The following is a 25,900-nucleotide window of genomic DNA, read 5'->3' as shown; positions in this document are numbered from 1 at the left end:
GCAAAAAAAGATAGTGAGCTGGGCACGTCTGCATTGGTTAAACATGATCATACATCATGAAGACGGTCATGGTGACCAGGCTGTACCCCTTCATCCTCTGATATCTGTACAGCGCGATGGAAGTTAAAATATTGATTGGGTAACCGAGATGTGCATAATATTCTACTCTATCAATCTATTTTACTCTGATTACTCATAGCCCACCATTTTGTCTTGTACAGTTGATTGAGTCCAGATATTTATGTATATATTCCTCACCAATCAACGGGGCTGGATATACATCCAACCCGAATACGTGCTTACCAACAGGGCTGCCCTTCAGCAAAGCTCCGGCGGTCTCGTCAGTATAGCCATCGAGAACGGTGGTAATACGGGCCAAGGGGCTCTTCGGATTAAGTGTTGCATACTCAAGGGCACGACAATGCCATTGACTGAAAGGGAGCAACTCCAGATTACCACTAGCAGCACCCATAAATCCAAAGAAGGTGTCAAAGGTAGGGGCGTGCGGATTCACAAAGTCGTAATCTTCGCCAATGCGTCCCTGGTCCTCAGTAATAATCATGGCAATAGTGCTACATAAATAATCAACCGGAAGAACGCTGGACAACGTGGCATTTAAGGATGGAAAAGCCCCCAAGTCAAGGCTCCCCATAACAAGATTATTCAAAAAGTCACCACGATCAAGGCGGAAGCGGCCATTAGTACCTGAAGCGGCGACAAATGGCAGGCGATAAGAAGAAGCTACCGCTCCGCGGAAACGAGCGGCCACAATCATTCTCTCAGCAAGGTATTTTGAAGTACCATAGCCATATTCTCCATCGAGTTCAGTAAGGCCATAACCTAAGTGGATGGGCAGTGTGGAAATGGTTGAGATAAAATGGACCGCTTTTCCACGTCCATGAGAAGCAAGACGTAAAATTTCATGGGTACCCAAAATATTGGGACCAATATAGTCTTCCAAAGGGCGCATCCAATCCACAAGAGCTCCTGAATGGATTATTGCATCGACTACATCAGCTAGCTCATCAAACATATCCTCGCGGAGGCCAAGCAGTGGTTGAGAGAGATCGCCAATGATAGGGTGAATCAACGGTGCATACTCCGGGTTCCAAAGATCATATTCCCGTAGTGTTTGTGTCATGCGTTCTTGAGCCTGATCTAGGTTATTAGAGCGTATAAGACAGTATACAGCTATGCCTCTTTTGAGAAATTCATGAACCATGAATGCACCAACAAACCCTGTTGGTCCTGTCACAAACACAGCTTTCGGGGTATTTAAACGGGAGAGGGGGTGTTGTGTTATGTTTTCAAATTGGAAGCTTGAATCTAGCACACCCCTTTTAATAGCTGCCATATCGACACGAGGAACAGTTTGTGGTGCTGAGCCGTTGGCCTTCACCCCACCATTTGATTTGGCCTCGGCATTGGATTTGGAGCCATTAGTATGTGACACACCGTTGGAACCTCTTGTGCCATTGGTGCCGTGGATGCCATTAGTGGTATTATTAGTCTTTGGGGAGCCATTAGAGCTTGAGACCCCATTCGGCCTGGAGAGGCCGTTGGCCTTTGGCGAGGATGTCGAGCCAATGTCAATATTGTCTCGCAATAGGGATAGGATGAACTCGCCGAGTGACTTCATATTTGGGCGAAGAAGTGCAATATTTGGTGGTAATGTCATGCCAGTCAGAGTTGCTAGATGATTGCGGACCAAGATAGCGGTTAAGGAGTCAATTCCTAGTTCCTTTAGGGGCTGACTGGGGTCCATTTCATCCATCTGAGCATATCCCAGTGCTTTAGCTATGGCTTTTCGAACAATATGGAGTACAATGCTTCCGTGTTGCGCAGGAGCAGCATTTGTTAATAAGTCGCGTAAGTTCATGTCGATATTAACCGGCAATTTAACATTCTGCTCCCCCAGAATCGAGCGCAGGAGCGGGGGTATGCCACCTTGTTCTCCATAATAAGATTTGAGCCGTTTTAAGTCCAGAACAGCGGCTATGGTGAGTGGCTTTCCACATTGAACCCCTTGCTCAAAAAGTTTCAGTCCGTCCTCTGGTTCTAGAAAGCCTAGCCCAAGCTGCGAGAGATGGTAACGAGTTGTTGATACGAGAGTAGTTGCCATGCCATCTCCACCCCAGACACCATATGCTACTGAGGTAGCAGGTAAGCCCTGAGAATGTCGCAAGTAAGAGAGGGTATCAATAAAAGAATTAGCAGCAGCGTAGTTTCCAAGTCCGGGTAAGCCCATGATACCAGAGATAGATGAGAACATCATGAAAATATCGAGATCCATGTCCTTTGTTAGTTGATGTAGGTTCCAAAGGCCGTCTACCTTGGGTGCAAATGTTGTGACACATTTTTCGGGAGTTAAGGATGATAAAACGCCAGAATCGACCACTCCAGCTGCATGAATCACGCCTCGTAGAGGTCTAGCGGCGGTAAATTCCTGCATAACAATTTTAAGGCTGTCAAGATCCGAAACATCACAGCGAGCTATAGTAACGTTGGCACCCAATTTGCCAAGTTCGACAACAAATGCGTCGGCTCTAGTAGATACCTTACCATTCCGAGACAACAGGACTAAATCGCGGACTCCATGGCAACTGACCAGCCTGCGGGATACGCGTCCTCCAAGATCACCAAGGCCTCCAGTAACTAGCACGGCGCCATCTGTTCGGAGTAGTGGCTTGCCAGCGGGTGCTGAGGCCAAGTTAGCACGTTCAAGATGCGGAACAAGTAACTGTCCCTTGCGAATAGAGATTTCTGTCTGACTATCAGCTGCCAGCGCCGTTCCAAGGGCAGCCAGGCTTGTCTCGTCATCCACGTCGACTAGTCTAAGATGCAGCTCGGGGTGTTCGCTTCTCGTGGTCCGCATCAGACCCCACAGCGGCCCGGCCCCGAGACCAATTGGCTGGTCTTTAGCGCCCGCACCAATCGCGTGCCGAGTAACCCACACAATTGGCGCGGTAAAACCGATATTGCTTGCTTCCTGCAGGTGAGCCAGGGCTGCTGCCGTGAAGGCGTGTGCTTTCTGAATGACATCAGCATCAGAGTCCCAGAAAACTAGAACGCCATCAAGCTGCACAGCATCCTGGAGCTTGGCAATATGAACCAGCTGAGCGCCCGAGCTTTCCAATGCTCGATGCGCGGCTATCATCCATGTAGTTTCATTGAATAAATTGAAAAGGCCCCAGATGCCACGAGGCCAGGTTTTGTCCACGGAAAGTTGGCGCCAGTTCATTTCAAATTTCATATTTTCCACTCCGCTTACGACTGTTCGAGACTCATTCCTTTGTGTGAGACCATTGAGCCAGCTAGCTTTTGTTGTAGGTTGGTAAGGCACACGCTGGAAGGCATAAGTAGGCAGGCTAACTCTTTCGCAGTCAAAAGGCTTGAAATATTCAGCCCAGTTGATGGGTACATGTCGCATGTGCAGCTCATGTGCGCTATTTTGGATGACTGAGACTTCATCCGCTCTTGGCTTTAGGGAGGGCAGCCACAGAGCCCTGCTCATTTGAGAAGTATCAGAAACACAGGCTGCACCCAGTCCACAAAGGGTCGAGCTAGGTCCAATCTCAAGGAAGACATCAGCTCCTTGTTTAGTAAGTTCCTGAAAAGCATCACTAAATCTAACAGCCCGACGGGCTTGTTGGACCCAGTATTCCGCACATTGAAGTTCGCCAGCCTCAGCTAGTGAACCGGTCATGCTACTGATTATGGGTATATTTGCCGTCTCAAATTGGAGATCCTGGGCTACAGCTCTGAAGGCATCCAACATACCATTCATATGAGCTGAGTGGAAAGCGTGGCTAGTATCGAGCAGTTTTGTCTTACGGCCCATCCTAGCAATATGGGCTGTTACAGCCTCGACAGCCTCAGAGTTCCCAGATATAACAATCTGTGAAGGCGTGTTATAGCCTGCTATTTCAACCTCGTCTCTCTTGCTCAGCTCGTTTACCGCCTCTTCAACTTCGATACTGCTGGCTTCTACTGAGGCCATCTTTCCTTGACTAGGAAGGCCTTGCATCAAGGATCCGCGCATTGCCACCAGCCGACAAGCATCGGACAAGTTTAAAATACCTGAAACATGAGCTGCTGCAATCTCTCCCACGCTGTGGCCAAGTAGAAAGTCAGGCTGTACGCCCCAACTCTGCCACAAATTCCAAAGAGAAACCTCAAGAGCGAATAATGCGGCTTGAGTATAATCGGTTCTGTTGAGTAATGAGGCATGTGTGCTTTCTGGTTGGGCCCACATTATATCAAGAAAAGGGATCTCCAGTTGTGTGAACAGGGCTGCAATTTTATCTAGCGATGCTTGGAAAACAGGGTAGACAGAATAGAGCTCTTTGCCCATCCCTAGTCGCTGGCTGCCTTGCCCGGTGAAAAGCATCCCCAACTTTGGCTTCCCGACCTCATTCACATTGAAGAGTTTGTCAGAACTCGAGCTTACAGATGTCAGGGCCTCCAGCATCTGTGCCTTGTTGCTTGCAACCACTACCTGTCGGCGTTGGAGGTGGGTACGAGTAGTAGCCAGTGAAAAGGCAACGTCAATCAGGTGGTCCTCTTTTCCAATGCCACTGTCAATATGTAACCGAAGTTTCTCAGCCTGTGCTCTAAGGGCTGACTCACTACCCCCAGAGAGCAGGAACGGAATAGCGCTAGGTACTAAAGTGGGCAGAGCGCAACCATTTTTTCTGACGAGAAGCTTAGGGGGCTCTTCCACGATAACGTGGGCATTGGTCCCGCCAATTCCAAATGCACTTATACCAGCCCGGCGTAGTCTGCGATCCCTAGGCGGCCATGGTTGAGGGGCAAGAACTAACTCCATGTTAGCCCCTTTCCAGTCAACTGACCTGGTAGGTTCGTTTACATGCAAGGTTTTGGGTATGATATTATATCGCATTGATAAAACCACTTTTAATAAGCCAACGAGGCCGGCAGCAGCCTGAGTATGCCCAACATTTGACTTTGCAGAACCTAGCCTCAGAGGGTCCGGACTACAGCGCCCATTACCAAAGACTTCAGCGAGTGCTGTTGCCTCAATAGGGTCTCCAAGTTTAGTAGCAGTGCCGTGAGCTTCAATATAGTCAATATCGCAGGGTTTCATTGCACCTTGCGCCAGGGCTGAACGGATAAGCTTCACTTGGCCAGGGCTGTTGGGTACTGTTAGACCGGCACTGTATCCGCCATGCATAACTGCGGTGCCACGCAATACAGCATGGATGGTATCGCCATCCCGCTGAGCATCGGACAAACGCTTCAGCACGATGGAAGTAGCACCCTCACTAAATCCCGTGCCATCTGTATCCTGGGAAAAGGCCCTGCACCGACCATCTGCCGAGAGACCACGCAGTTTGCTAAATTCAATGTGTATGCCTGGTGTGAGAAGAAGGCTTACACCACCAACCAGAGCCATGTTGCACTCACCCTGGCGCAAAGCATTGCAGGCCAGGTGTGTGGCTACCAAAGAGGAGGAACAGGCGGTATCAACTACCAGAGATGGGCCTTCTAGACCGAGGGTATATGACAAACGGCCCGACATAGCGGCACTAGCGCTTCCGGTGATTGAGTATCCCTTGAGATTAGGAGGGGTGCTATTCGTTGTTCCATTGTTGCTCACGCCAATAAACACGCCTGTTGCACTGCCTCGCAGCCTTTCCTTTGTATAACCTGCTCGCTCGAAACTTTCCCATCCCAATTCCAACATTAGGTTTTGTGCCGGATCCATGGCCTGCGCCTCACGTGGAGAGATTCCAAAAAAAGATGCATCATACGAATAAACTGAGTCCAGAAAACCGCCTCGGACACAATATGAAGTACCTTCAATATCAGGATTTGAGTTGTATAGTTTAGCAGCGTCCCAGCGATCCTCGGGAACATCAATAATGGTGTCTCCACCATTCTGCAGAAGCTGCCAGAATTCCTCTGGGGTTGTGACGCCGCCTGGTAATCGGCAGGCCATGGACACAATTGCAATGTCTTCATGACTGCCAATAAACCTATCGCTTGTTGTATTGAGTTCCTGAGTGCCAGTACTTTTCATGCCAATACCAGTCAGATACGCAGCCAATGCCTTAATTGTGTAATGCTCAAATAATTTTGGCGTAGGTATAGGCCGGTGCAGAAGCCTCTCTAATATTGTTTGCATGCGGATGATACGTACAGAATCACCACCTAGGTTGAAAAAGTTATCTTCTATGCCAAACCGGTTGTGTCCAAGAATATCTGCCCAAATTGCCAGCAACTGTTGCTCCAACTCGGAGGTTGGCTGCTTCGAAGCCTGGCTTTGAATAGCCTCTAGTGGATTAGGAAGTGCTTTGCGATTGACCTTTTCATTGGGTGACAACGGCAATGCATCCATTTGTACGAAGAATGCTGGCAGCATATACGCCGGAAGGCGCTCTGCCACCCATGGCCGTAGAAGGGTATCAAGCGAAACATCGCTGCTCAGGGCCCGATCCAACACGCAGTAGGCCACTAGACGATCATCATGACTGATAACAACTGCCGCAGCCACACTCGCATGGTCGAGAAGAACTGCTTCGATGTCGCCAACATCGATACGGTGGCCGCGGATCTTAACCACGCCGTCGATGCGACCCACAACTTGCAGCTTTCCAGGCGCGAGAAAACGGCCGAGGTCGCCGGTTCGGAAAAACAATCCGCCATGGAAAGGATTAGCGAGGAAGCGCGCGCGTGTTAGCTCGGCGTTGTTGCGATAGCCATTCGAGACGCTGCCGCCGCCGATATATATTTCTCCCTCGCAGCCGATGGGGGCAGGAGACAAGTTGTCATCGAGGACATAGATTCGCCCGTTAACGACGGGTTTGCCCACGACGATATCGCCCTCTCCCACTCTCCCGACGCTTCCATAGGTTGTCTCCGACGGTCCGTACACGTTCCACACTGAATCAGCAGCAGCAAGCAGACGGTCTGCCAGTTGGCGGGTGAGAGGTTCACCTCCACATATGATCTTGGACAGTCTTGGATCTCTTTTCCATCCCGACTCGAGGAGCATTGTCCAAGTTGCTGGGGTAGCCTGCAAAATAGTGACATGATGACGCCTCATTAACTCCAAGAGCTCTCGCGGATTTTTAACAGCAGTGGTATCCGCAATGACCATTGTGGTACCGGAAACAAGCGGCAGCAACAGCTCTAGGGCTGACATGTCAAAGGATACCGTCGTTATGGCAAGCAAGATATCATGCTCATTGCAACCTGGCTCATATTTTCGCAGCGAGCTCAGAAAATTGGCAGCAGCCCCATGGCTAATTTCAACGCCTTTTGGCTTCCCAGTTGAACCAGATGTATATATTACATATGATAAATCATGTGGTTGTATGTCGGCTTCCAGATTTGTGGTATCAACAATCGAGTTGTCCCTTGCTTCGTCCACGCTTATGCAAATATCTTTCCAGCTTGCCAAACCCTTGCTCGGACTGCCACTTAAAAGGATGAGCTTAGGACCAGCATCACTGACCATTTGGTTGATGCGTTCAGCGGGAAACAATGGATCAATAGGGACATATGCAGCACCCAGCTTGAGAACAGCTAGGACGACCACGATAAGATCGATAGATCGTGACACAGCGAGGCCGACCAAGTCGCCTTGCTTTAAGCCTCGTTTTATGAAGCTTCGAGCGAGTTTGTTTGCAGATTCGTTGAGCTCAGAGAAAGTTATCTCTGTGTCTCTATGAATTAGAGCTGTGTTCTTTGGGAAAGTATCCACAATCTTCTCAAACAGTTGGTCCAGACGACCACCAAGTAAAGAAAAGTCCTCGGCAGCATTGAAGTCGTAAACAAGGCTCTGGTAGTCCTGGTCGGAGAGAGAATATGTTCTTTCGTGATTAAGCATCTCGGTAATTCAGGGGAAAGCAATCAAATTTTCTATATGATAATGACTTTCTTTTCTAGGGCTGGTGAGTGATGTTTTTCTTTGAGAATCTCTGATATTGACCTCAGTGCAATTGACTAATATGACTATTTAAAGGCGAAGGATGACCTTCTCGCACACAATAGGCAAGATGCAAACCCATGGCCTCACCTCCTTTGACCGATTGGCTGATAGAATATCATTCCCGACGGGGCACACTGCATTGACGGTGAACCATGTTGCTTTGGCTAAACGGCAAGTGCAGGCTAAACTCGAGTCCTTTTTTTAAGACATGACGGCTTGACTGTGAAGGGCGCCACGTTCCATTGTTTCTGGATATCCATACCTCATACTTTTTTTCCGCTCGAAGGCCGATGTACCCAAGCTATCCACAAGGTCCCAGCCGTATTTACGCCCAGTTGTTTGCATGGCATTGGTACACATTATTATCCCGTCCTTACGCCTCATACATCACACCTGAGGAAGACGATCCGTCGGGTATAGTCCCGGAAGCTTCGTCGCCCCGAAATAACCAAGGGCTCAGGGTTTGAGGTGCCGTATAATCGGAGGAATGGAACGTGTTTACGTTGGAGAGACTGCCGTTTTATCCATAATGGGCTACGCAGACTCCATGCTTATGCTCAACGACCCTGAGCTATAATGTCGATTGTTATCGAATGGCCGCCGTGCATGGACACATAGACACAGAAATATGCAGGGGGCAACATGTAACCTCTCCTAGGCAAAGTATATGCACAAGCTGTGGAGGCCGGTTTGTACGACAGCTCTCGAAGCTTAAAGTTTATCTAGTGGTCATCAAGGTAAATAACTAACGACTTACCTGTCCAATCGGAAGGGGCTTGTTTATGCCCCAAGTCTTCCATACCTTGTTCGTTTCTGAGAGAAACAGCCAAAACAACAGAGTATACACCTGGGTCCCCCGTGGGCTATGCGTGCTCCTCTCAAAAACTCCGCAGAAGTTACAGATCAAGTGTTCAGTTGACAGACCGTTAGTTCTAGACTCTGGTTCTCTGCACGATGGGGGTAACTCGCTGATTGCTAAAAACTGAGCGATTAGTTAGACTGGTTTTAAACCCGTCTGCAGGTGGATAACTTTGACATGCACTCCAACTCTTCCACGTCACTAACTCTCATTCTTTTCGCCCTTATCAAATGTTTATGCTCTGACAAGTTGATTTTGACGGAAAAGTGTCTTCATTCCGTACCAATCCGAGCACATTTCATGCGCCGAACCGGATAATACCCAGTAATCCACGGCTCAATGGCATCCCCAGGTATATCTATTCTCTGGGTTGCTCATGTTCATCGCATCCCCTCATAAAATTGCACAGCTCAAGAATCGCTCTTCCTTATCGCCTATCGAATTTCAACTTCGGATTACTTCTTCAAAATCGAATATTAGTTCTCCTTGTCTCTGCTAAAATGGACAAAAAGTACGCTGCTGCCCGTTTGTTGCCGCCGATCGACGCCTCCTATCAGCCAGCGAGGTCCGTTACCAAAATTCCAGCAACCTCCTCTCTGGAAGAGATTCTAGAGGTTCTCGAGCGCGATGGCGGGGTTATTTTAACGGATTTTGTGCAAAAAGAGACTATGGACAAGATCGATGAAGAACTGGAACCATACACGAAAACTATCCCTGACAGTGATTCATACGACGATTTCATCGGAAAAAAGACTCTGGTCATCGCTGGCTTGATTTCAAAGTCCGACACCTTGGCCAACATCCTCGATACCAATGAGACAATCGACAAACTCCTCAAAATAATTCTGGAGGAAAGATATCCAGCTGTCTTTGAAGGGCATACTGAAGAACTTGTCATTGACCCGTTGCTGAGTATTTCCATGGCTTTCCACGTTGGCCATGGCTCTCCTCGTCAGGCGCTACACAGGGACGACATGGTTTTCTCTAGCAAACACCATCCGAACATGAAGATTAATGAAGTAGACGGTTTCAGCTGCTTCATTGCGGGTAGTAACGTTACCCGCGAGAATGGAGGCACTATGGTCATCCTTGGCTCTCATAAATGGGAGCATGACAGACGTGGCAAGCCTGACGAAGTTTCTTTCTTGGGTAAGACCTATCCCCCGCAATACAGCTTTTAGATTATAACTAATGTAGATTCAGAAATGGAGAGAGGATCGGCGTTCATTTTCCTTAGCACCATGGCTCATGGAGCTGGATACAACACGATTCCGGGGGAGATTCGTAAGATTATGAATCTTGTCTTCTGCCGAGGGACTCTCCGTCAAGAGGAGAACCAGTTTTTGTGCAATCCTCGAAGCAAAGTCCTGAAGATGAGCCCAAAGATGCAAACTCTACTTGGGTTCAAGAAGCCAGCGGGAACTTGGCTAGGAATGGTTGATAATGATGACCCCGCGAAGGACCTTCCTGCTATTTACGAGAAGATAATGCAATAGTGGGGTTAATCTACAGTGTATACGGAGCATATTCCCACAATAGAATGAATAACTGCCTTTTTGCTAAGCAAGGGAAATATCCTCCGCTGTTCCCCGTTTCGCTATTTTCAATTTGATACTGCCTTGTTTGAGTCCGTTTAGCATAGGGTTTGTGCCTTGACCCATTAGCTGTAATTGAATCACTACTCCGTAGTTGAATGCGGTTTAGAGCTCGCCTTTGCCCAGACGGTGTAAAGGGGACTAGCCACGCTCAATGCATTACAGTCAAGTACTCCGTAGAAGGGCCAGACATTGGACAGTTTTCCCGAGGAAACGCCTATGATGCATGTTAGCTACAGCTGGCTGAGGCCTCACTAACCGTTGAAAGGTACGGAATAGTTCCACCCCACATCAGCCAGCCACTTATTCAGACATCATTGACGCTTGCTTATAATTAGCTCAGGAATGGAGACTCGGAGGATAACTAGATAAGATCGACGTCTTAATCTGAAGCGCCCTTGGCGTCACAATACAACCCTGCATATCGTGCATAAACCAGGAGGTGGACAAGATTTGGGGCGGCCTACTTTGCAACTCACCCCTAAAAATATTCTTCCCAACACCCGATGGCGCGAGTCTGTTCAATTGCTGGCCGGCTAATTAGCAGACATGAGAAGATACCCTGTCAACCCAGATCACCACTTGTCTTTTGCCCCACCCCCTCCTCTCTCTCAGCTTTCTTCTGCTCCCCCTTTCCTTGTGCAGATAATTCTTAGTTTCTTGAGCGATAATTTGGCCTGATTCCTTTGCACTAGTTATATATCAGCTTTCATGGACCAACAGGCAAGGGGCTTTCGAAGGTGTTTTTGATGGAATCATAGACGCATTTGAAACTGCAGGAAGCCTACACACCTGTCCTTGGCATATTAGCTTGAGCCGTTTGTTCCCTGGGATTCTTTACAACTCATCTTTACCTCCATCATGCACTTGGAATTTGAGAAGGCACACGATGTTCTGCTTGAAGATGTTCGAGACACCGTTAATATTCGACAGGCACACTTTAGCGCCCCTAAAAGACTAGCAAATCGATGGGATCACCGACTGAGTGACGAGAGCTTATCACAAGGCGCATCGCCCTTGAAAAATTCTGTCAAGACAGCTACCACGTCCATACCAATTCCCCTCGGTGTGGGAAGGCCCGCCTCTTTGTTCTATCCCTGGCAGTCTATGACAATGACTGGAACGAAGGAGTCGAACACAAGAAACCCAATGGCTTGCAATATAGGGGAAGCAGCTTTTGATCTTTCGTCCGCCTTAAACTATGCCGATCCTTCTGGGTCGACCGAGTTAGTAGCCTGCTTTCGAGAGAACACTCGCCTTATCCACAATCCTCCTTATCAAGATTGGAATACAACCCTTACATGCGGCTCAACATCTGCTATTGATATAGTCTTGCGCATGTTATGCAACAGGGGGGACTGGATCTTAGCAGAGGCTTCTACATACACTGGTACAGTTATGGCAGCGAAGGCTCATGGTCTTAATATCCAAAGCATCGAGATGGATGAGGAGGGCCTCCTGCCAGTAGATTTGGATAACAAACTACGATACTGGGACACATCACGAAGCCGCAAGCCATTTGTGCTATATACCATCCCATCTGGACACAATCCAACGGGTGTAACCCAGTCAACGGCACGGAAGGCGGCAATCTATCAAATTGCAGAACGACATGACTTGCTGGTTCTCGAGGATGACCCGTACTTCTTCTTACGACTCAACGGATCTTCCTCATCACTGGATATTAACCCCCCTTACTCGTCATTCGAAAGGCTGCGGAAATCACTGCCCTCATCATACCTTTCCCTAGACAAATCCGGACGAGTTATTCGTGTGGACTCCACCTCAAAGATACTGGCTCCCGGCCTTCGGTGTGGTTGGCTAACGGCGAGCAAACAAATAGTCGAAATTTTCGAAAATTTTGCTGAGGTTGGACCAGCGCCCCCTAGCGGCCCATCCCAGGTCATGTTGTACAAATTGTTCGTTGAGAGCTGGGGGCAAGAGGGGTTTGCAAATTGGTTAAACCATTTGTCTGGAGAGTACAAGTTAAGAAGGGACATCATGATTGCTGCATGCTCCCAGCATCTGCCCAAGGGTTTATGCACATGGACCACTCCTACACATGGAATGTTCTTATGGATTACGATTGATTTACTGAGGCATCCCGACTACTCAGAAAGGCGGGAAAATCTATCGCTCGAGCTTGAGGATAAAATTTACGAGCGGGCGGCAAGCCATGGGGTCGCTGTCGCCAAAGGGAGCTGGTTTAACGTTGAAACATGTTTGGATAAGGTATTTTTTAGAATAACGTTTGTGTCCACTACTTGTCTGGATGATCTCGAAAATGGTGTTAAGCGGCTTGGAGCAGCTGTGAGAGACGAATTCAGGTTTACACAAGCCTAGTGCATAGTCTATACAGGGGGTGAACAGTTGACATTTTGATCTTGAGGTATCCACCTCCTAAGAACTTAGAAGGGATAAGCATTGGAGTTTCTTTAAATTATTATGTTTTCAAGGGGCAACTTCTTCACAAAGACTTAACTCTTAGTAAAGACATCTAGCCTTGAAAATTGGTGTATTATTCAGGCACAGAGGGGTTACTGTAGCTTATCGGGTATCTTTTGCCAATAATACACACTAGATATGGCGGGGTGTGAAATTAGGTTAACAAGAAAGTTAAAGTTACGAAAGTTAAGGTTATGTGAGTCGATGACAAGTTAACTACTCGAACCTTGATTTAAAAACCTTGTTAGTCATTTTCGGATGTTGAACGAGATGCTGACGTCATTGTTTAAAAACCAACGAGGATACGAGCGAGTTCAACAAATAGGCACTTTCGGTTTTAGTCCTCCGGATATACCCGCTACCCCTCTCTTCTTATCAGAACCCGCAGGATGTGTGGGGGGGAACTCACATCACAGATGAGGATCCATTATTGTCAGCATTCATATAACAGGGTTTTCGTATATCAAAATGGTAGCTACCACATTGCTGCTTATGAGATCTCTAACTTGTAATTGGCTACCTGGTCTACATAACTACAAAGCTGCCCTTTTTTGTTGTAGTGGTGAGCCTTGGCCGAAAGTGAAAAGGGAAATTTCCATGCATCTGATCTGCCTCATGCTGTGAAGCTACTTAGTTTTGCCATTTCACCGAGCTTAACTACTAGTTAGTTATTTAATAGGCCAGTTTGGGACGGGCTGCCAGGTTTTCAAGGCTTCCAATCTTCTTTACATCATCATTCAATATTTTCTCATACAATTATGGCCGTCGTCGCTGTTGCAGGAGGCACTGGGGGTGTTGGTCGGACCGTATTGGATGCTATCGCGAAGTCAGGTAGACACAAAGCCATTGTGTTGTCAAGAGGAGTAAGATTGTTAGCCTCATGTTCATGGCTTGAGAATGGCAAATGATTTTTAAATTGTTACAGAAAGGAGCTCCCGGAGCAGCAAATGAGCCAAGACGCTATGCTGTGGACTATGACAACGTGGAGGAGATGAGAAATGTGCTAAAAGAGAACAATGTTGAAGTTGTCGTGTCTGCCTTGCTTTTGTCGGACGAGAGCGTTGCAAAATCGCAGATCAATCTGATCCGTGCTGCCGCGGAATCGGGGTCTGTGACCAAATTCATCCCTAGCGAGTACTATATTGACTTCCATTCTCCAATCCCGTAAGTTTCACTTAACATCATCTGGGGAATTTTACAATTAACACCGAAAGGATAGAGGGTCGGACTTGTTTACCAATTTTCAAATTGAGGCCGAGGAAGAGCTTATGCGTCACCCTCAATTGACTTGGACACTCATCAGGGTTGGGATCTTCCTCGATCATCTCACCATGCCATTTAACCCAAAGCCAACGTACATTACCCCATATTGGGTATTCGTTGACATTGAACATGAAGAATGCGTCTTTCCCGGTGATGGTTCCCAACCACTTGTACTGACGCATTCAACGGATCTAGCAGCATATATTGAGTGCTTGGTGGGCCTTCCAGCAAATGAGTGGCCACAAGAATCCCTGGTTGCATCTAACAAAATTCAAGTCAAAGATCTCCAAAGTTTGATTAAGAAAACTACAGGTACGCATTGTGGACCTCTCGGCATATGCATTCGAACGTTCCTAATACTAGCAATAGGGAGGGAGTTTAAGGTCACGTATGATTCAGTAGAATCAATTCACAAGGGCCAGATCACACCCTTAACCTCTAATCGACCCGTGTTCGATGACCCACAAAAGGGCAAATTGTTTCAAGAGGTCGAGATTCAGGTTATGCTTTCGATGTTGAGTAATGCTCACGATTTACCTGGGAAGAACCTTGCTGAGCGCTTTCCCGAGGTACATGTGACCAATATTGAGGACTTTCTCAGAGCTGGCTGGGAAATGAAGCAAGGCCTTAAGCCGTAAAATTTCTTGCCCATTTGCCACTGACAACAAATACGAAGATCCATTAGAATGAAAACCCTTTTTTTAATTTATCGCTATGAATATTGAAGCCAAAGGAAGAAAGTATCAGTCAAGGACTGCATTATTCATTATTCAGCAGTGGTCTCAGATTTCAGTTGCATACGGTATATTTAGTCGGTGCTTCTGTGCTAATCGGCCCTACAACCTCTTTATTGCTGGAAATATCAGTGATATCAGCTGAAAGTACGGTTTCTTCTGAAGGGAAAAGTTAGAAAATAATATATATTAGTTTATCAATTTATATCTCAACGACATGATAATGTTTCTTTGCATACAAAAACCAGAGCGAGGTAATAAGAATAGCAATCAGAATAAGAACTGCTGAAACGTAATTCACCTGGCTTGGGATGACTTCTGAATAAACAGGAAAACAATAAAATATCAGAGCTACCAGGGTCCACGCAAGCATTACAATGTTGGCCATGAACCCCAACTTAGGATACCAAAAGGGGCCATGCTGAAATTTCGACCTGCCTCGGTAAAGTACTAGTATAGTAGGAATACTATAGCTAGCATATTGGAGAAGAATTCCTGTTGCAATGAGTGAGTTGAATGCCAGTTCAGACGCAAGGTACAAACAGCCGAACAATGCTGTGCCGACTGCAGAGCCAATTAAGGACCATATAGGGGTATAGAATGGTGCTGGGAAGATTTTGCTAAAATGACGATGTAGAGGGAAGCCAGACTCTCGACTAATTGACCAGGCAAGTCGTGACTGCCATGTCTGAATCGACCATACAGAGGCGAAAACAAGAAAAAGGACGGGAACCCAGAGGCCAATTGCAGCAGCTTTACTGCCTGTGATGTGGTGTAAGACCGTAAGTCCCGAGTAATCTGGGGTATTAATAGGGCCAATGTTAACTAAAACAGCCAGAATCATCAGAAGACCACTGCTGAATGCAATAACGATGGTCCAAATCAATGCTTTTGGAATATTTGTGCTTGGGGATGGGATTTCTTCAGCAAGGTGTGTAGCAACGTCGAGGCAAGAGAAGCACCAATTAGATCCATTCAGGCCAATTAGAAAGGCCACACCATTCGGCCAGCCGGAAACGTTGACAACTTCGAAAAAGTCTTTAGCACTCGTGTGGGTTTTGGCAGTAGCAAATAAAGTAATGATAATGGCCGAAACGGAGAGGACGTTCACAAGCAACAAAGCCTTCGAGATTTTGGGTAGAAAATACTCAAAGCAAGCACCAAAGCACGTCACAATATTGATGAGTTGAAACACCACAAAGCCCATCCACCGTTGATACACGAAGTTAGGGTTGAGAAGGGTGACAATTGTAAATGCATTCACGGGCACGGCAAGATTCCCAGAGGCGCCAATTGCGATAGCTGCGATCCAGCTGATCATTGCTGTTGCGTAGGATAAGCCTCTTCTGTATCTTTCTGGGGCAATTTTATGTACCCAGATATATTGACCTCCCGGGTGGGGTATTGCGGATATTAGTTCAGATAGAGTCGTTGCTGTAGCCAGTCCGACGGCTGCCATTGCCAAAAAACCCCAAAATATCACGGGCGACCCGCCCATGGGAATGCCTGTGCCCAGAACAAGCAGCAGGCCAACTGCCGTGTTGGTGACCCCATAACCAATACCGATTGCTGATAGTGTGGTGAATGGCTTCTGCGTCTGAACTTGGATAATCTCCTCCTGTACCGGACTCGACAGATGAGAATCGACCTTCCCTACCACCGCTCCCTTCTCAGTCTGTTCGTCGTTCCTCAGTGACATGATTTTCGGGCTGTTAATGCCTGATCACACGGGAGACAATAATGCAGCGTTATTATATGCGGAACGGTGGAGATTACAAAAACACGAGAAACGAGTGGAAACTATATAGTCAGTTATTGTCTGGACAGACCTGAGACGGCGGCGCCGAAGCAGACGGATAGAAGGGAGCAGAGCTGTCCACAAACAGGCGCAAATTACGAGTCACCGTCTGCGGAACCTTTAGTACTTATGGTGTGTAATGCAGACTTTATTATAAACTTCGCCAGGGCCGCTTGGATGACCAGTTTCGAAACCCTTTTGTTGGAAGAAGCTCCAGTAAAATATGTCAAGGCCCAATTTTAGGAATGATCCAAGGAGCTCGGGGAACATCTTATTGCAGCTTGTGGATACGCTCCATACTTTCGTGGAGACACTCGAAGTGAGCGAAGGAAACTGAAGTACCTGGGCTTGCGGAAAGTTGTGGGACTGGAACAATCACAGAAGTGAGCCAGACCGACAAGACGGATTATGCAAGTCGATTCTTTGGACAGAGCCATCTGTGCGAAGCATCCCATATACATTATTGGTTGTGGGTAGAAGTGTCGACTTCCGGCATATCCCTGGAAGCGACTGACTCAAAAGTAGGAGATGCTCATCTCGTTGGCTGGGAAGATCAAACACACCGACATGAGCTCCAAACTTTGGTCATCCTGGAAGTTCAATGTGTGCATCGCGCATACGAAGATAAACCTAGAATCAGCCACCGGTACTACCCATTCCCTGCACCCGTTCCGTGAAATGTGTGAGAATTCATTGGTATTGTCATTTGGGCCAGACTTACTTCATGGTATGCCATTAGGAACGGGCCCAGCTAGTTTCACTGAGATTGATAATGGCTATAAAGAAGCTGGGATTCTCGATAGGCAAACATACTCCATAGAAGCACTGATTTACATTAACAAGTTTCGCGGCCTTCACTTGAGTATTTGGGGGTCATTTGGCATTGACTGCGTTGCTGAGCTGATTTGATAAGCCTGCCAAAATGCCGGAATTCCCACCCCCAATTGATCCGTCCTATGTGCCCTCGGTCTCACTTACGAGGATTCCCGCAAACACGCCGATCGAAGACATACTTGCTGTCCTGGAGCGAGATGGCGGTCTTATTCTAACCGACATTATTTCCAGCCAAGACGTGGCTGCTATCAACGATGAGCTAGAGCCTTACGTCCAGAAAGCTAGAGCCGAATCGCACGCTGCGTACGACCTTATCCCCAAACAAACTATAATGGTCCCAGGTATTGTAGGCAAGTCACCTACCATGGCAAAGATCGCTGAGTACGAGGTGATTGATAAACTGCGAACGATGGTTTTGCAGAAGAAATGCACTGCTACCTGGGAAGACCGAACAGAAGAGTTTACCATCGGGCCCTTACTGAACAGTAGCTTGACATATAATGTCAGCTATGGTGGCCCTCGTCAGAGGCTGCACAGAGATGATATGATCCATGGTATCTATCACCACGATGGGGAATACAGCTTGTCAAATGAGACTATGCTTGGCTTTATGTTTGCTGGATGTAAAACCACTCGTGAAAATGGAGCGACCATGGCAATCCCAGGCTCCCATAAATGGAATCACACTCGCGTCCCTCGAACCGATGAGGTTTGCTTCGCTGGTGAGTTATCCTAGCTCCTTCCGGTTGTCCTCGTGCAGACAACCTAGGACTCTTGCATACCATCCTTTACACATGAAGAAACAAGGGTTTCTAATAGTATGAAATAATCCAGAGATGGAGCCCGGTTCAGCTTTTGTCTTCCTAGGCACTGTCTACCATGGCGCCGGGCATAATTCTGTCCCCGACCAAGTACGCAAGGTCTATGGCCTGTTCTTCATCTCGGGAACACTTCGGCCTGAAGAGAACCAGTTTTTGGCCATTCCTCGAAGCAAAGTACTGGGAATGAGTGATAAAATGCTCTCGCTGCTTGGGTATAAAAAGCCAGAGACATGGCTTGGTATTGTGAATAATGGCGACCCAGCAGAGAACCTCAAAGAGGTTCTCGACATGGCTAGCTCATAGATCTTCTTCGTCCCTGTTCAATATCGAGTTCTCGTGTCTGTGGTAGATAGATATCTTGGACATCTTGGGTTATAAAGTGGCAGGTTGGCGCTTGTAACTAAAAGGGCCACCTCTCTTGCAAGTTCAGGAGTCAGTCTGGAGCTGTAGTTCTCACTCCCTAGCTTTTGCGGTTGAAAGTACTCTCCTTGATTCTTCAATACAATGCTAAGCACTTTCAAGCGGAAGTGAGGCGGCCTGTCAGTGTAACTTGCAGTGACAGCTGGCATGTGGTGGTCCTTTCTTTTCTGATCGTCGGTCACTCGTTCAGGCAAGGCTCGCCCTCGAGTAGAGCTGATTAGATAACCAATCACGTGAAAAATTCAATTATATAAGACATATCACATGATTTATATATAAAGTCTATTACCAAGCAATTGAACTCTGAGCTGCCTGCAGACGAACTAAATCCGGCGGTTTTAAGTGCTGAAGGAGAGCCGACCATAGACTTAATACTTTGCACGCCTTTGTATATCTTTTTATTTCCCTTTTCTTTCTCTATTCAACATGTCTGACGATGAGGCAAGATAGATTCGCGGCCTTCAAGGCTTCACTACCAGTGATTCTGAGTACCCCTCGACTAACCTCGTTTATAGGGAGCCTCACCCCGCGAATTGGTCGTGGAAGCCTGCCGCCGCGATCAACCCTACCTCATCGAGGAGATACAGGAGAAGTCCTACAAGGATAAGCCAGATGAGTTTGCAGACTTCATTAACGGAGTAACAGACTCCATGGGGAACCATGCGCTACACATATGCGCTGCTTACGGGAGCTGTAAGACGTCCCTTCCACCCCCCGCCTTAGCGCCGGGCAGCCCTCCAGTTAAGGGGTTTGTTGGTTTAATTTTTGGGAACCCCCAAGCTAATATGGAGATATACATATAGACGATACAATGGACTACCTACTAGACATATACCACTTTGAAGTTGACCCTACCAACCGCGTCGATGGCGACACACCGCTCCACCTGGCTGTTCAGTATGGAAACGAAAAGGATATCGAGTTGGCCATGTCAATGCTGGAGATGATGCTTGAAGCGGGCTGTGATCCGCGAGTACGGAACAAGAAGGGTCAAAAGCCTGCGGATTGTGTGATGCCGCAGTACAATCAGATGAGAACTGCATTGATGAAGGTGGAGTATATGATGCAAGAAGGGCAAGGGGTGGAGGGTCAGGGTCGGGATGACGACGATGACGGACCAAGTGACGGACCCAGTGACGACGAAGATGATGGCCAAGAGAAAAAACGATAACTTCTTCCAGGAACAGGAGTTATGGTGTTGCTCTTATCCCCTTTGTTGTGCTGGCATGATCTACTGTGTTTCCGTCTTGTTCTTTTACTTTTTTCTTTTTTCTTTCCTCATTTCGGCATGTTAGGCTGGGTGCGCTCTGCAGTGTCTTGTTGGGAGGAACCGGCTTGCAGGGGAATGGATATACCTTAGACTATTCAAATCTTTTGAAGCGTGATATATGGGTATTCAAGTCATGATCTCTTCGTCTAAGCTCCGGGTATACATGGGGCGTTAAATCCAGTCCAATTCATACATGCATGTCAATCAGAGTCATCATCATCCCTACGGCCTCTCCTTCGTGGTGCCTCGGGCCCTGCATTTTCTGCCTCTGGGGCATTACTCTCCCTAACGCCCAGACTTCTTTTCAACCTCTTTTCGAATTGCTCGCTATCTTCAGAGCCTTCGCCTCCTTGTCCTATGCCAAATACCTCCTTCGCCATACCTGATACGCCAGTCACGCCAACCTCTATCTTACCCCTTGGGCCGACGAAATATTCAATCACCTCTTCACCCGTATCTGAATCACGCACCTTGAGCAGATATCCTTCCTTGCATAGTCGGGCAAGTAATTTGTCCGTTCTATCAAGCGGCGTATGATATTCTGCATTGACACGGCGAAGGTGTCTGTTCAGTCTGTCCTCTGATATTGATCCACCTGATAGCATGATTAATGATATAATAAAGGTATATATTGCAATATATGAGCTTTCGGTGAAGGAGTCAGGTGCTTTGGATGGATGTAAAATTTCCGGAGTCCTGTAAGCGGCCGGTAGAATGGATATGACAGTCCATGATTTTGATGTGCTCGATTTTTCCGCGCGTTGGGCAGCTTTTAAGCTGTTAGCAAGCAGTTCCTTGCCCGGGGACGGGAGTTATACACATATCCACTCACCTCTTCTCTGGCTGATTGTCACCTTTTCCTTGCCTGGTTGCTCAACCATCTGCATACCAAATACCTCCTTCAAGGTCTTTTGTGCATCGAGGAAGACGAGTTTAAAGTGTCGTGATCCGCCATCACCTAGAACTTTGGCAGATATGTCCGCTCTGCGAATGGGTTGGCGTGAGTATTCGCTAGCTAAAGCCAGCCGAACCAGCTTCTTCACCATCACGTTCATTGACACAGAGGTCTGCAGGTGGCCGCCAGGTTGGTATTCATTTTCAGACTCGGGCGTGGCGCTCCGCCGGCGCTGGGTGGCTCCTTGAGTCTGCGTGCGTGATGGAGTGTCCTCATACTCGTCTTGCTCGTCGTCATCATCGTCATCATCGTCGTCAGTAGCCTGGCGTCGCACAGCATTAGTTACTCGCCCGTCATTCCCAGATAATGGGATGTGAGTGGCCTCAGCTTACCCGTCGTTTTGGAGACATTCTGCTAGAACTCGTGTTGTCTGTACGGAGAGCCTGATGTATAAGGGTACTCCGATAGTTATATTGAGCAGCAGCAGCTATCTTGTCGAACAGTAGGCTGTCTCCCAGTATCTGCAATTATCTTCCATCGTAAAAGCGCGCTTCAATTAAACGAAAAGAGGAAAAACGCGCGCGCTTCCCGGACGCGGGATCACGTGCTCAGTCTCCAGGATCGCCGAACGTCAAACGTCAAAACGTCAAAGAAACAACCAACGCAAAAGCAACCAAACTAAAGACGGGAGCGAGAGCGAGAGCGAGAGCCCGGAATAGTTTACTCCGTCATAACCACTCTCTATCGGCAACCGCCGCCTCTAATTTTGATATCGTGCTTAGACTTGAGGAGGCTTTCCCTTGCTGGGCCCGTGCGAATCCATACGATGTACAAACAAAATACATCCATATGTCTGTGGAGTCGAGCCTCGGTAGGAGGCCAGCCGCCTAATCTATCAGGTACCCAGGATGTTACCTCGCCTCCGCAAACAAGTAAGGATCAAGCTAACTGTGAACAGATAATTGATCGCTCTCTCCCGGCCATCTGCGATGAAACTGCTGGTCAGAGGGATGTCAGCCGGCTCGCTCCGATGCCCGGTTTGCAGCAGATATGTGATAAGGAAACCTGCAATAGTAATGCAACCCTTCACCATTATAGTCTACATTCCAAGGCATTGCCTATAGCACCGAGTTTTCGATTCCAGGCGCTTACCCCTTAGCTCGGCCGTCCGCTATAGCGAGTTTTGATTTGATAACCATGGGCAAATGGCCAAGTGGACAAAGTTTTTTTTCGTTGTCGGGTCTGATAAGCGGACTCCACAGAGACAAGCACACGAACAGGTAGCTCGCGAGCATTCCCTTGATCGGACTACATATATGGGCCGGACGAGTCCCTCATCATGGGTCGTATCGCTGCAAATTTTCCTGGAGCCAAGGGGATGAATGCATCTTTGCCCTTGCTGCACGATTTCTACTCCTTCAACCTGCTCCTAACGCTGTTATGAAGAACTGGAGTTCTCGTGTCAATGATGCTGTGGCGAGGAGCATTGTCGGCCGCAGGTTCCGGCTTGAGGGCTCCGGACATGTACGTTTTTTTCTGTCTGTCATGGAGAAGGGAGAAAGAAAGGGTCCTTTGTTTGATCTGAGTGAGAAGTGATGGCACTGACATATCCTTTCGTTTCTGCAGCGGCGTGAGCGGAAGGGTGCTCGATTTCTGACTGAGATTCGAGCTGGGCTTACCACTTTCTTTGCCATGGCGTATATCATATCGGTGCGTTATGGCAGGCCGCAGAAGGCTAGCTAGCTACCAAAGAGTGAGGAAGAGCTGTCGAGCTTACGTTCCACAAGGTCAACGCGACCATCCTGACAGATTCTGGCGGGCCCTGTGTCTGTACCGATACCAAAGACCCGACGTGCAAAACCGATATAGACTATAACCTATGTTTGAACGTTTTGAAGCGAGACCAGATCACGGCCACAGCAGCTATTTCTGCGCTGTCGTCGTTTTGCATGGGTTTGTTCTCGAACATGCCTATTGCTTTGGCCCCTGGAAGTACGTTGTTGTTCCTGGCAAACTATAACTTATGTGAAGGAGGCTGAAGTTGTAGGGATGCTAACGATTTGGTGTGACAGTGGGACTGAATGCATACTTCACGTATACGGTCGTTGGGTTCCATGGATCGGGACCAGTGAGCTACGGGCTGGCTTTGACCGCAGTGTTCGTCGAGGGATTTATCTTCTTCGCATTGTCACTGTTTGGCATGCGCCAGTGGTTAGCTCGAGCAATGCCGAAATGCATCAAACTTGCCTCTGGCGTGGGAATAGGACTGTATCTCTGTTCGTTGGCCCCCCCTCCCTCAATGCATACATACAACGATCAGAACACAACAGTCTCAAGGCCATCATGCTAACGAGACCAGCTCTCATCGGGTTGACGTACAGTGCCGGCATCGGAGCGATAACAGGCGATCGAGACACCCCCGTTACGCTCGGCGGATGCGTTCCAAGCGAGATGGTAGACGGCGTGTGTCCCGGCGGAGCTAGGATGCGCAACCCCACGCTCTGGGTCGGGATATTCTGCGGCGGCATCCTAACCTGCGTGCTAATGATGTACCGCGTCAAAGGCGCCATAATCGCCGGCATCCTACTGGTCTCCGTGATATCGTGGCCCCGTCCGACGAACGTAACGTACTTCCCTTACAGCGCGCTCGGCAACGACTCATTCGCTTCTTCAAGAAAGTAGTCACCTTCCACAAGATCGAAAGCACGCTCGTCCAACAGGAGTGGGATCTGGCGCCAGGCAGGCGGCCAATTCGGGCTGGCGCTGATCACTTTCCTGTACGTCGACATCCTCGACGCCACGGGGACGATGTACTCGATGGCACGGTTCTGCGGGGCCATTGACGAGCGCACGCAGGACTTCGAAGGGTCTGCAATGGCGTACACGGTCGACGCACTGAGTATATCGATTGGGTCGCTGTTCGGCTCGTCGCCCGTGACGGCCTTTGTGGAGTCTGGGGCGGGCATTTCCGAGGGCGGCAAGACGGGGCTAACGGCCATGACGACGGGGGTATGTTTCTTCGTGTCTATATTTTTTTCGCCTATTTTCGCTTCGATTCCGCCGTGGGCGACGGGCTGCACGCTCATCTTGGTCGGCAGCATGATGGTGCGAGTGGCTGCGGATATCAACTGGCGGTACATGGGTGACGCAATACCGGCGTTTGTGTGCCTTGCTGTGATGCCGTTTACGTATTCGATTGCGTATGGTCTGATAGCGGGCATACTGACTTACGCGTTGCTGAACACGCTTGTGAAGGTTGTCGAGGTACTGTCGTGTGGCAAGATTGTGCCTGAGAACAAGGAGTTTAAGGACCCCTGGACGTATAAGGTTCCAGGGGGCGTGTTGCCTGGCTGGCAGCGGCGGCTGGCCAGGGGTAAGAGGGACTTTTGGCGGGAAGATGAGGATGAGCTTGGGGAAGCTTCAGCTGGAGCTGGAGCCGGAGCCGGAAGCGAGAGCCAGGTTGAGCTTGACGGGGTAGTCAAGGGCGGGCTGAGGGTGAAACCGCTGTCGGCCTCGGAGGAGTTTGATAAACTGTCATAACATGATATATTTATATTTCCCTTTATTGTTGGATCTACTCTTGCAGCGTGCTTGTACGGAGGTGTTGTCGATGATTAAGTCTACAGTTGGGAATACATTTTTTGGACAAGACAGGACAGATTGATAAAAAGCGACAAGAAGGTATCAATGGCACTGAAGATGGCGATGAGGAGTAACAAAGCTGTCTCGGCTGGTTACGTAGGGAGCCGGGAGGTAGTATGGATCGATCGCTGGAGGAAAGTAGAGAATGTGTGTGTGTGTGTGTGTGTGTGTGTGTGTGTGTGTGTGATATGCGAGGTAAGATACATGGTCGTCAGTTGCGAGTAACAGTGTTAAGGAGTGGTATGGAAAAAGCAACGATAGACTAGACACAGGTAGAGAGCAAGTACTACCTGGCTCTGGGCTTTCTCAAGCTCTTGACGCGACTGATGAAGCCAGAGGCAGGCTTGGGGTCCTCTGCAGTCGGGCTGGTCATGCCGTCGCTGCTCTCTTTGCGCTCTGGCCGGCCACGGGGGCTGCTCATGGCCCTGGGCCGCCCTCCATATCCATCATCACTGTCGACGAGCCTGTGGTTCTGGATCTTGGCAGACTTCATGTCGTATGCATCATCGTAGTCTTGGCTGGAGCTTCCAAAGGCGTTATTATTTGAGGAACTGCTGTTATTGGAGAAAAAAGGGTTCTTGTCGTTTGTGTTTGCTCGACGGGAGCTTGTGGCACGGGGTGGCGGCGGAGGGGGCGCATGGCGAGGCGGGTTGTCGGCGGCCTCTGAGGGGCGACGCTGGAGGAGCGGTTCGGGAGACATGACTCTGCCGCTGCTGATGCTGCGGTTGTTGATGCCACGGATCTTCTGGGCGAGCGATTTCTTGCGTTGGAGGCCGGCCTGCATGGTGTCTGACTCTGACTCCTTGCGCTGGATGGCGGCACGGCTGGCTGGGGTACCCTCGAGGAAGGTGGAAGTTCCGAGGCCCATGCTGATGTCGCTGTGGACCTGTTCGATCTGGCTGGTTGGGTTGAAAGCAACGGCGGCGTCTGCCTTCATGGCGGAGGAGGAGATGGCTGATCCGCTGGAGATGCCGGTGGAAAAGTCCGAGTAGCCCTCCTGGCCGCGGCCATGGATCTGGTTGAGGTCGAGCTTGTTGTTATTTGGCCCGGCGCCGCCGATGGCCATGTTGCGGGAGTCCTTGGGGAAGGCCTGCATGGGGGCTGCGCGTGAGCCCTTGCGGTTGCGGTGAGGGTTGCATGCATCGAACGGGCCATCATGATGGAATGCTAAGAATCAATTAACATGGAAATAAAGAAAGAAGAGAGAGAGAGAAAGAGAGAAGAGGAGACGTACAGCCAGGGCCGTAGATGCCGGTGACGTCGAGCTTGTCGATGATGTCTAGTTTGTAGTTGTTTCCACGCCTGGAGCGAGAGGACTTGCCGTCTCTATGCCGGGCTCACGCTCTCTGTGACGACGCTCGCGACGC

The 25,900-nt window shown here is 48.7% G+C and overlaps 12 protein-coding genes across 12 annotated transcripts; 8 read left to right on the top strand and 4 right to left on the bottom strand.

Annotated features, from left to right (window-relative positions):
• Positions 1–193: 193 nt before the first annotated feature.
• TERG_00857 (uncharacterized protein) lies at positions 194–7,855 on the bottom strand (the record flags this gene model as incomplete). The annotated part of the gene is made up of 1 exon (XM_003238822.1): positions 194–7,855. One exon carries the CDS (start codon positions 7,853–7,855, stop codon positions 194–196), a length of 7,662 nt encoding a protein of 2,553 aa, XP_003238870.1.
• A 1,461-nt stretch (positions 7,856–9,316) lies between these two features.
• Positions 9,317–10,312, top strand: TERG_00856 (uncharacterized protein; the record flags this gene model as incomplete). The annotated part of the gene is made up of 2 exons (XM_003238821.1): positions 9,317–9,965; positions 10,020–10,312. The coding sequence occupies 2 exons, from the start codon at positions 9,317–9,319 to the stop codon at positions 10,310–10,312; spliced, it is 942 nt and encodes a 313-aa protein (XP_003238869.1).
• Positions 10,313–11,272: 960 nt separating this feature from the next.
• TERG_00855 (uncharacterized protein) lies at positions 11,273–12,754 on the top strand (the record flags this gene model as incomplete). The annotated part of the gene is made up of 1 exon (XM_003238820.1): positions 11,273–12,754. The coding sequence occupies one exon, from the start codon at positions 11,273–11,275 to the stop codon at positions 12,752–12,754; it is 1,482 nt and encodes a 493-aa protein (XP_003238868.1).
• Positions 12,755–14,124: 1,370 nt separating this feature from the next.
• On the top strand, positions 14,125–14,757 carry TERG_00854 (uncharacterized protein; the record flags this gene model as incomplete). Its single annotated transcript, XM_003238819.2, has 2 exons — positions 14,125–14,431; positions 14,489–14,757. The coding sequence occupies 2 exons, from the start codon at positions 14,125–14,127 to the stop codon at positions 14,755–14,757; spliced, it is 576 nt and encodes a 191-aa protein (XP_003238867.2).
• A 298-nt stretch (positions 14,758–15,055) lies between these two features.
• Positions 15,056–16,552, bottom strand: TERG_00853 (uncharacterized protein; the record flags this gene model as incomplete). Its single annotated transcript, XM_003238818.1, has 1 exon — positions 15,056–16,552. One exon carries the CDS (start codon positions 16,550–16,552, stop codon positions 15,056–15,058), a length of 1,497 nt encoding a protein of 498 aa, XP_003238866.1.
• Positions 16,553–17,218: 666 nt separating this feature from the next.
• On the top strand, positions 17,219–17,560 carry TERG_11645 (uncharacterized protein; the record flags this gene model as incomplete). The annotated part of the gene is given in 2 exon segments (XM_047750728.1): positions 17,219–17,378; positions 17,391–17,560. The coding sequence occupies 2 exon segments, from the start codon at positions 17,219–17,221 to the stop codon at positions 17,558–17,560; spliced, it is 330 nt and encodes a 109-aa protein (XP_047605254.1).
• A 13-nt stretch (positions 17,561–17,573) lies between these two features.
• On the top strand, positions 17,574–18,609 carry TERG_00852 (uncharacterized protein; the record flags this gene model as incomplete). Its single annotated transcript, XM_003238817.1, has 2 exons — positions 17,574–18,207; positions 18,320–18,609. 2 exons carry the CDS (start codon positions 17,574–17,576, stop codon positions 18,607–18,609), a joined length of 924 nt encoding a protein of 307 aa, XP_003238865.1.
• Positions 18,610–19,152: 543 nt separating this feature from the next.
• On the top strand, positions 19,153–19,897 carry TERG_00851 (uncharacterized protein; the record flags this gene model as incomplete). Its single annotated transcript, XM_003238816.1, has 3 exons — positions 19,153–19,167; positions 19,242–19,419; positions 19,530–19,897. The coding sequence occupies 3 exons, from the start codon at positions 19,153–19,155 to the stop codon at positions 19,895–19,897; spliced, it is 561 nt and encodes a 186-aa protein (XP_003238864.1).
• Positions 19,898–20,196: 299 nt separating this feature from the next.
• Positions 20,197–20,601, bottom strand: TERG_00850 (uncharacterized protein; the record flags this gene model as incomplete). Its single annotated transcript, XM_003238815.2, has 1 exon — positions 20,197–20,601. The coding sequence occupies one exon, from the start codon at positions 20,599–20,601 to the stop codon at positions 20,197–20,199; it is 405 nt and encodes a 134-aa protein (XP_003238863.2).
• Positions 20,602–20,710: 109 nt separating this feature from the next.
• TERG_11644 (uncharacterized protein) lies at positions 20,711–21,139 on the top strand (the record flags this gene model as incomplete). Its single annotated transcript, XM_047750727.1, has 1 exon — positions 20,711–21,139. One exon carries the CDS (start codon positions 20,711–20,713, stop codon positions 21,137–21,139), a length of 429 nt encoding a protein of 142 aa, XP_047605253.1.
• A 985-nt stretch (positions 21,140–22,124) lies between these two features.
• On the top strand, positions 22,125–24,633 carry TERG_00849 (uncharacterized protein). Its single transcript, XM_047747663.1, has 6 exons — positions 22,125–22,415; positions 22,518–22,601; positions 22,679–22,883; positions 22,964–23,167; positions 23,251–23,518; positions 23,588–24,633. Exons 1-6 carry the CDS (start codon positions 22,332–22,334, stop codon positions 24,429–24,431), a joined length of 1,689 nt encoding a protein of 562 aa, XP_047603626.1. The 5' UTR covers positions 22,125–22,331; the 3' UTR covers positions 24,432–24,633.
• A 62-nt stretch (positions 24,634–24,695) lies between these two features.
• On the bottom strand, positions 24,696–25,900 carry TERG_00848 (uncharacterized protein). The gene is made up of 2 exons (XM_003238813.2): positions 25,768–25,900; positions 24,696–25,700 (listed from the first exon to the last, which is right to left on the bottom strand). Exon 2 carries the CDS (start codon positions 25,627–25,629, stop codon positions 24,820–24,822), a length of 810 nt encoding a protein of 269 aa, XP_003238861.2. The 5' UTR covers positions 25,630–25,700; positions 25,768–25,900; the 3' UTR covers positions 24,696–24,819.

The sequence above is a fragment of the Trichophyton rubrum genome (assembly GCF_000151425.1).
Source record: "Trichophyton rubrum CBS 118892 genomic scaffold supercont2.1, whole genome shotgun sequence".
Taxonomy (NCBI): domain Eukaryota; kingdom Fungi; phylum Ascomycota; class Eurotiomycetes; order Onygenales; family Arthrodermataceae; genus Trichophyton; species Trichophyton rubrum.
The sequence above is the reverse complement of the archived record's forward strand: the minus strand, read 5'-3'. Positions and strand labels throughout refer to the sequence as shown.

Coding starts and splice junctions, on each gene's coding strand:
- TERG_00848 (XM_003238813.2), bottom strand. CDS start 25,629: ATGCAGGCCTTCCCCAAGGACTCCCGCAACATGGCCATCGGCGGCGCC.
- TERG_00849 (XM_047747663.1), top strand. CDS start 22,332: ATGAAGAACTGGAGTTCTCGTGTCAATGATGCTGTGGCGAGGAGCATT. Junction 22,416..22,517: donor GGCTTGAGGGCTCCGGACAT/GTACGTTTTTTT, acceptor TCGTTTCTGCAG/CGGCGTGAGCGGAAGGGTGC. Junction 23,519..23,587: donor CCCCGTCCGACGAACGTAAC/GTACTTCCCTTA, acceptor ACCTTCCACAAG/ATCGAAAGCACGCTCGTCCA.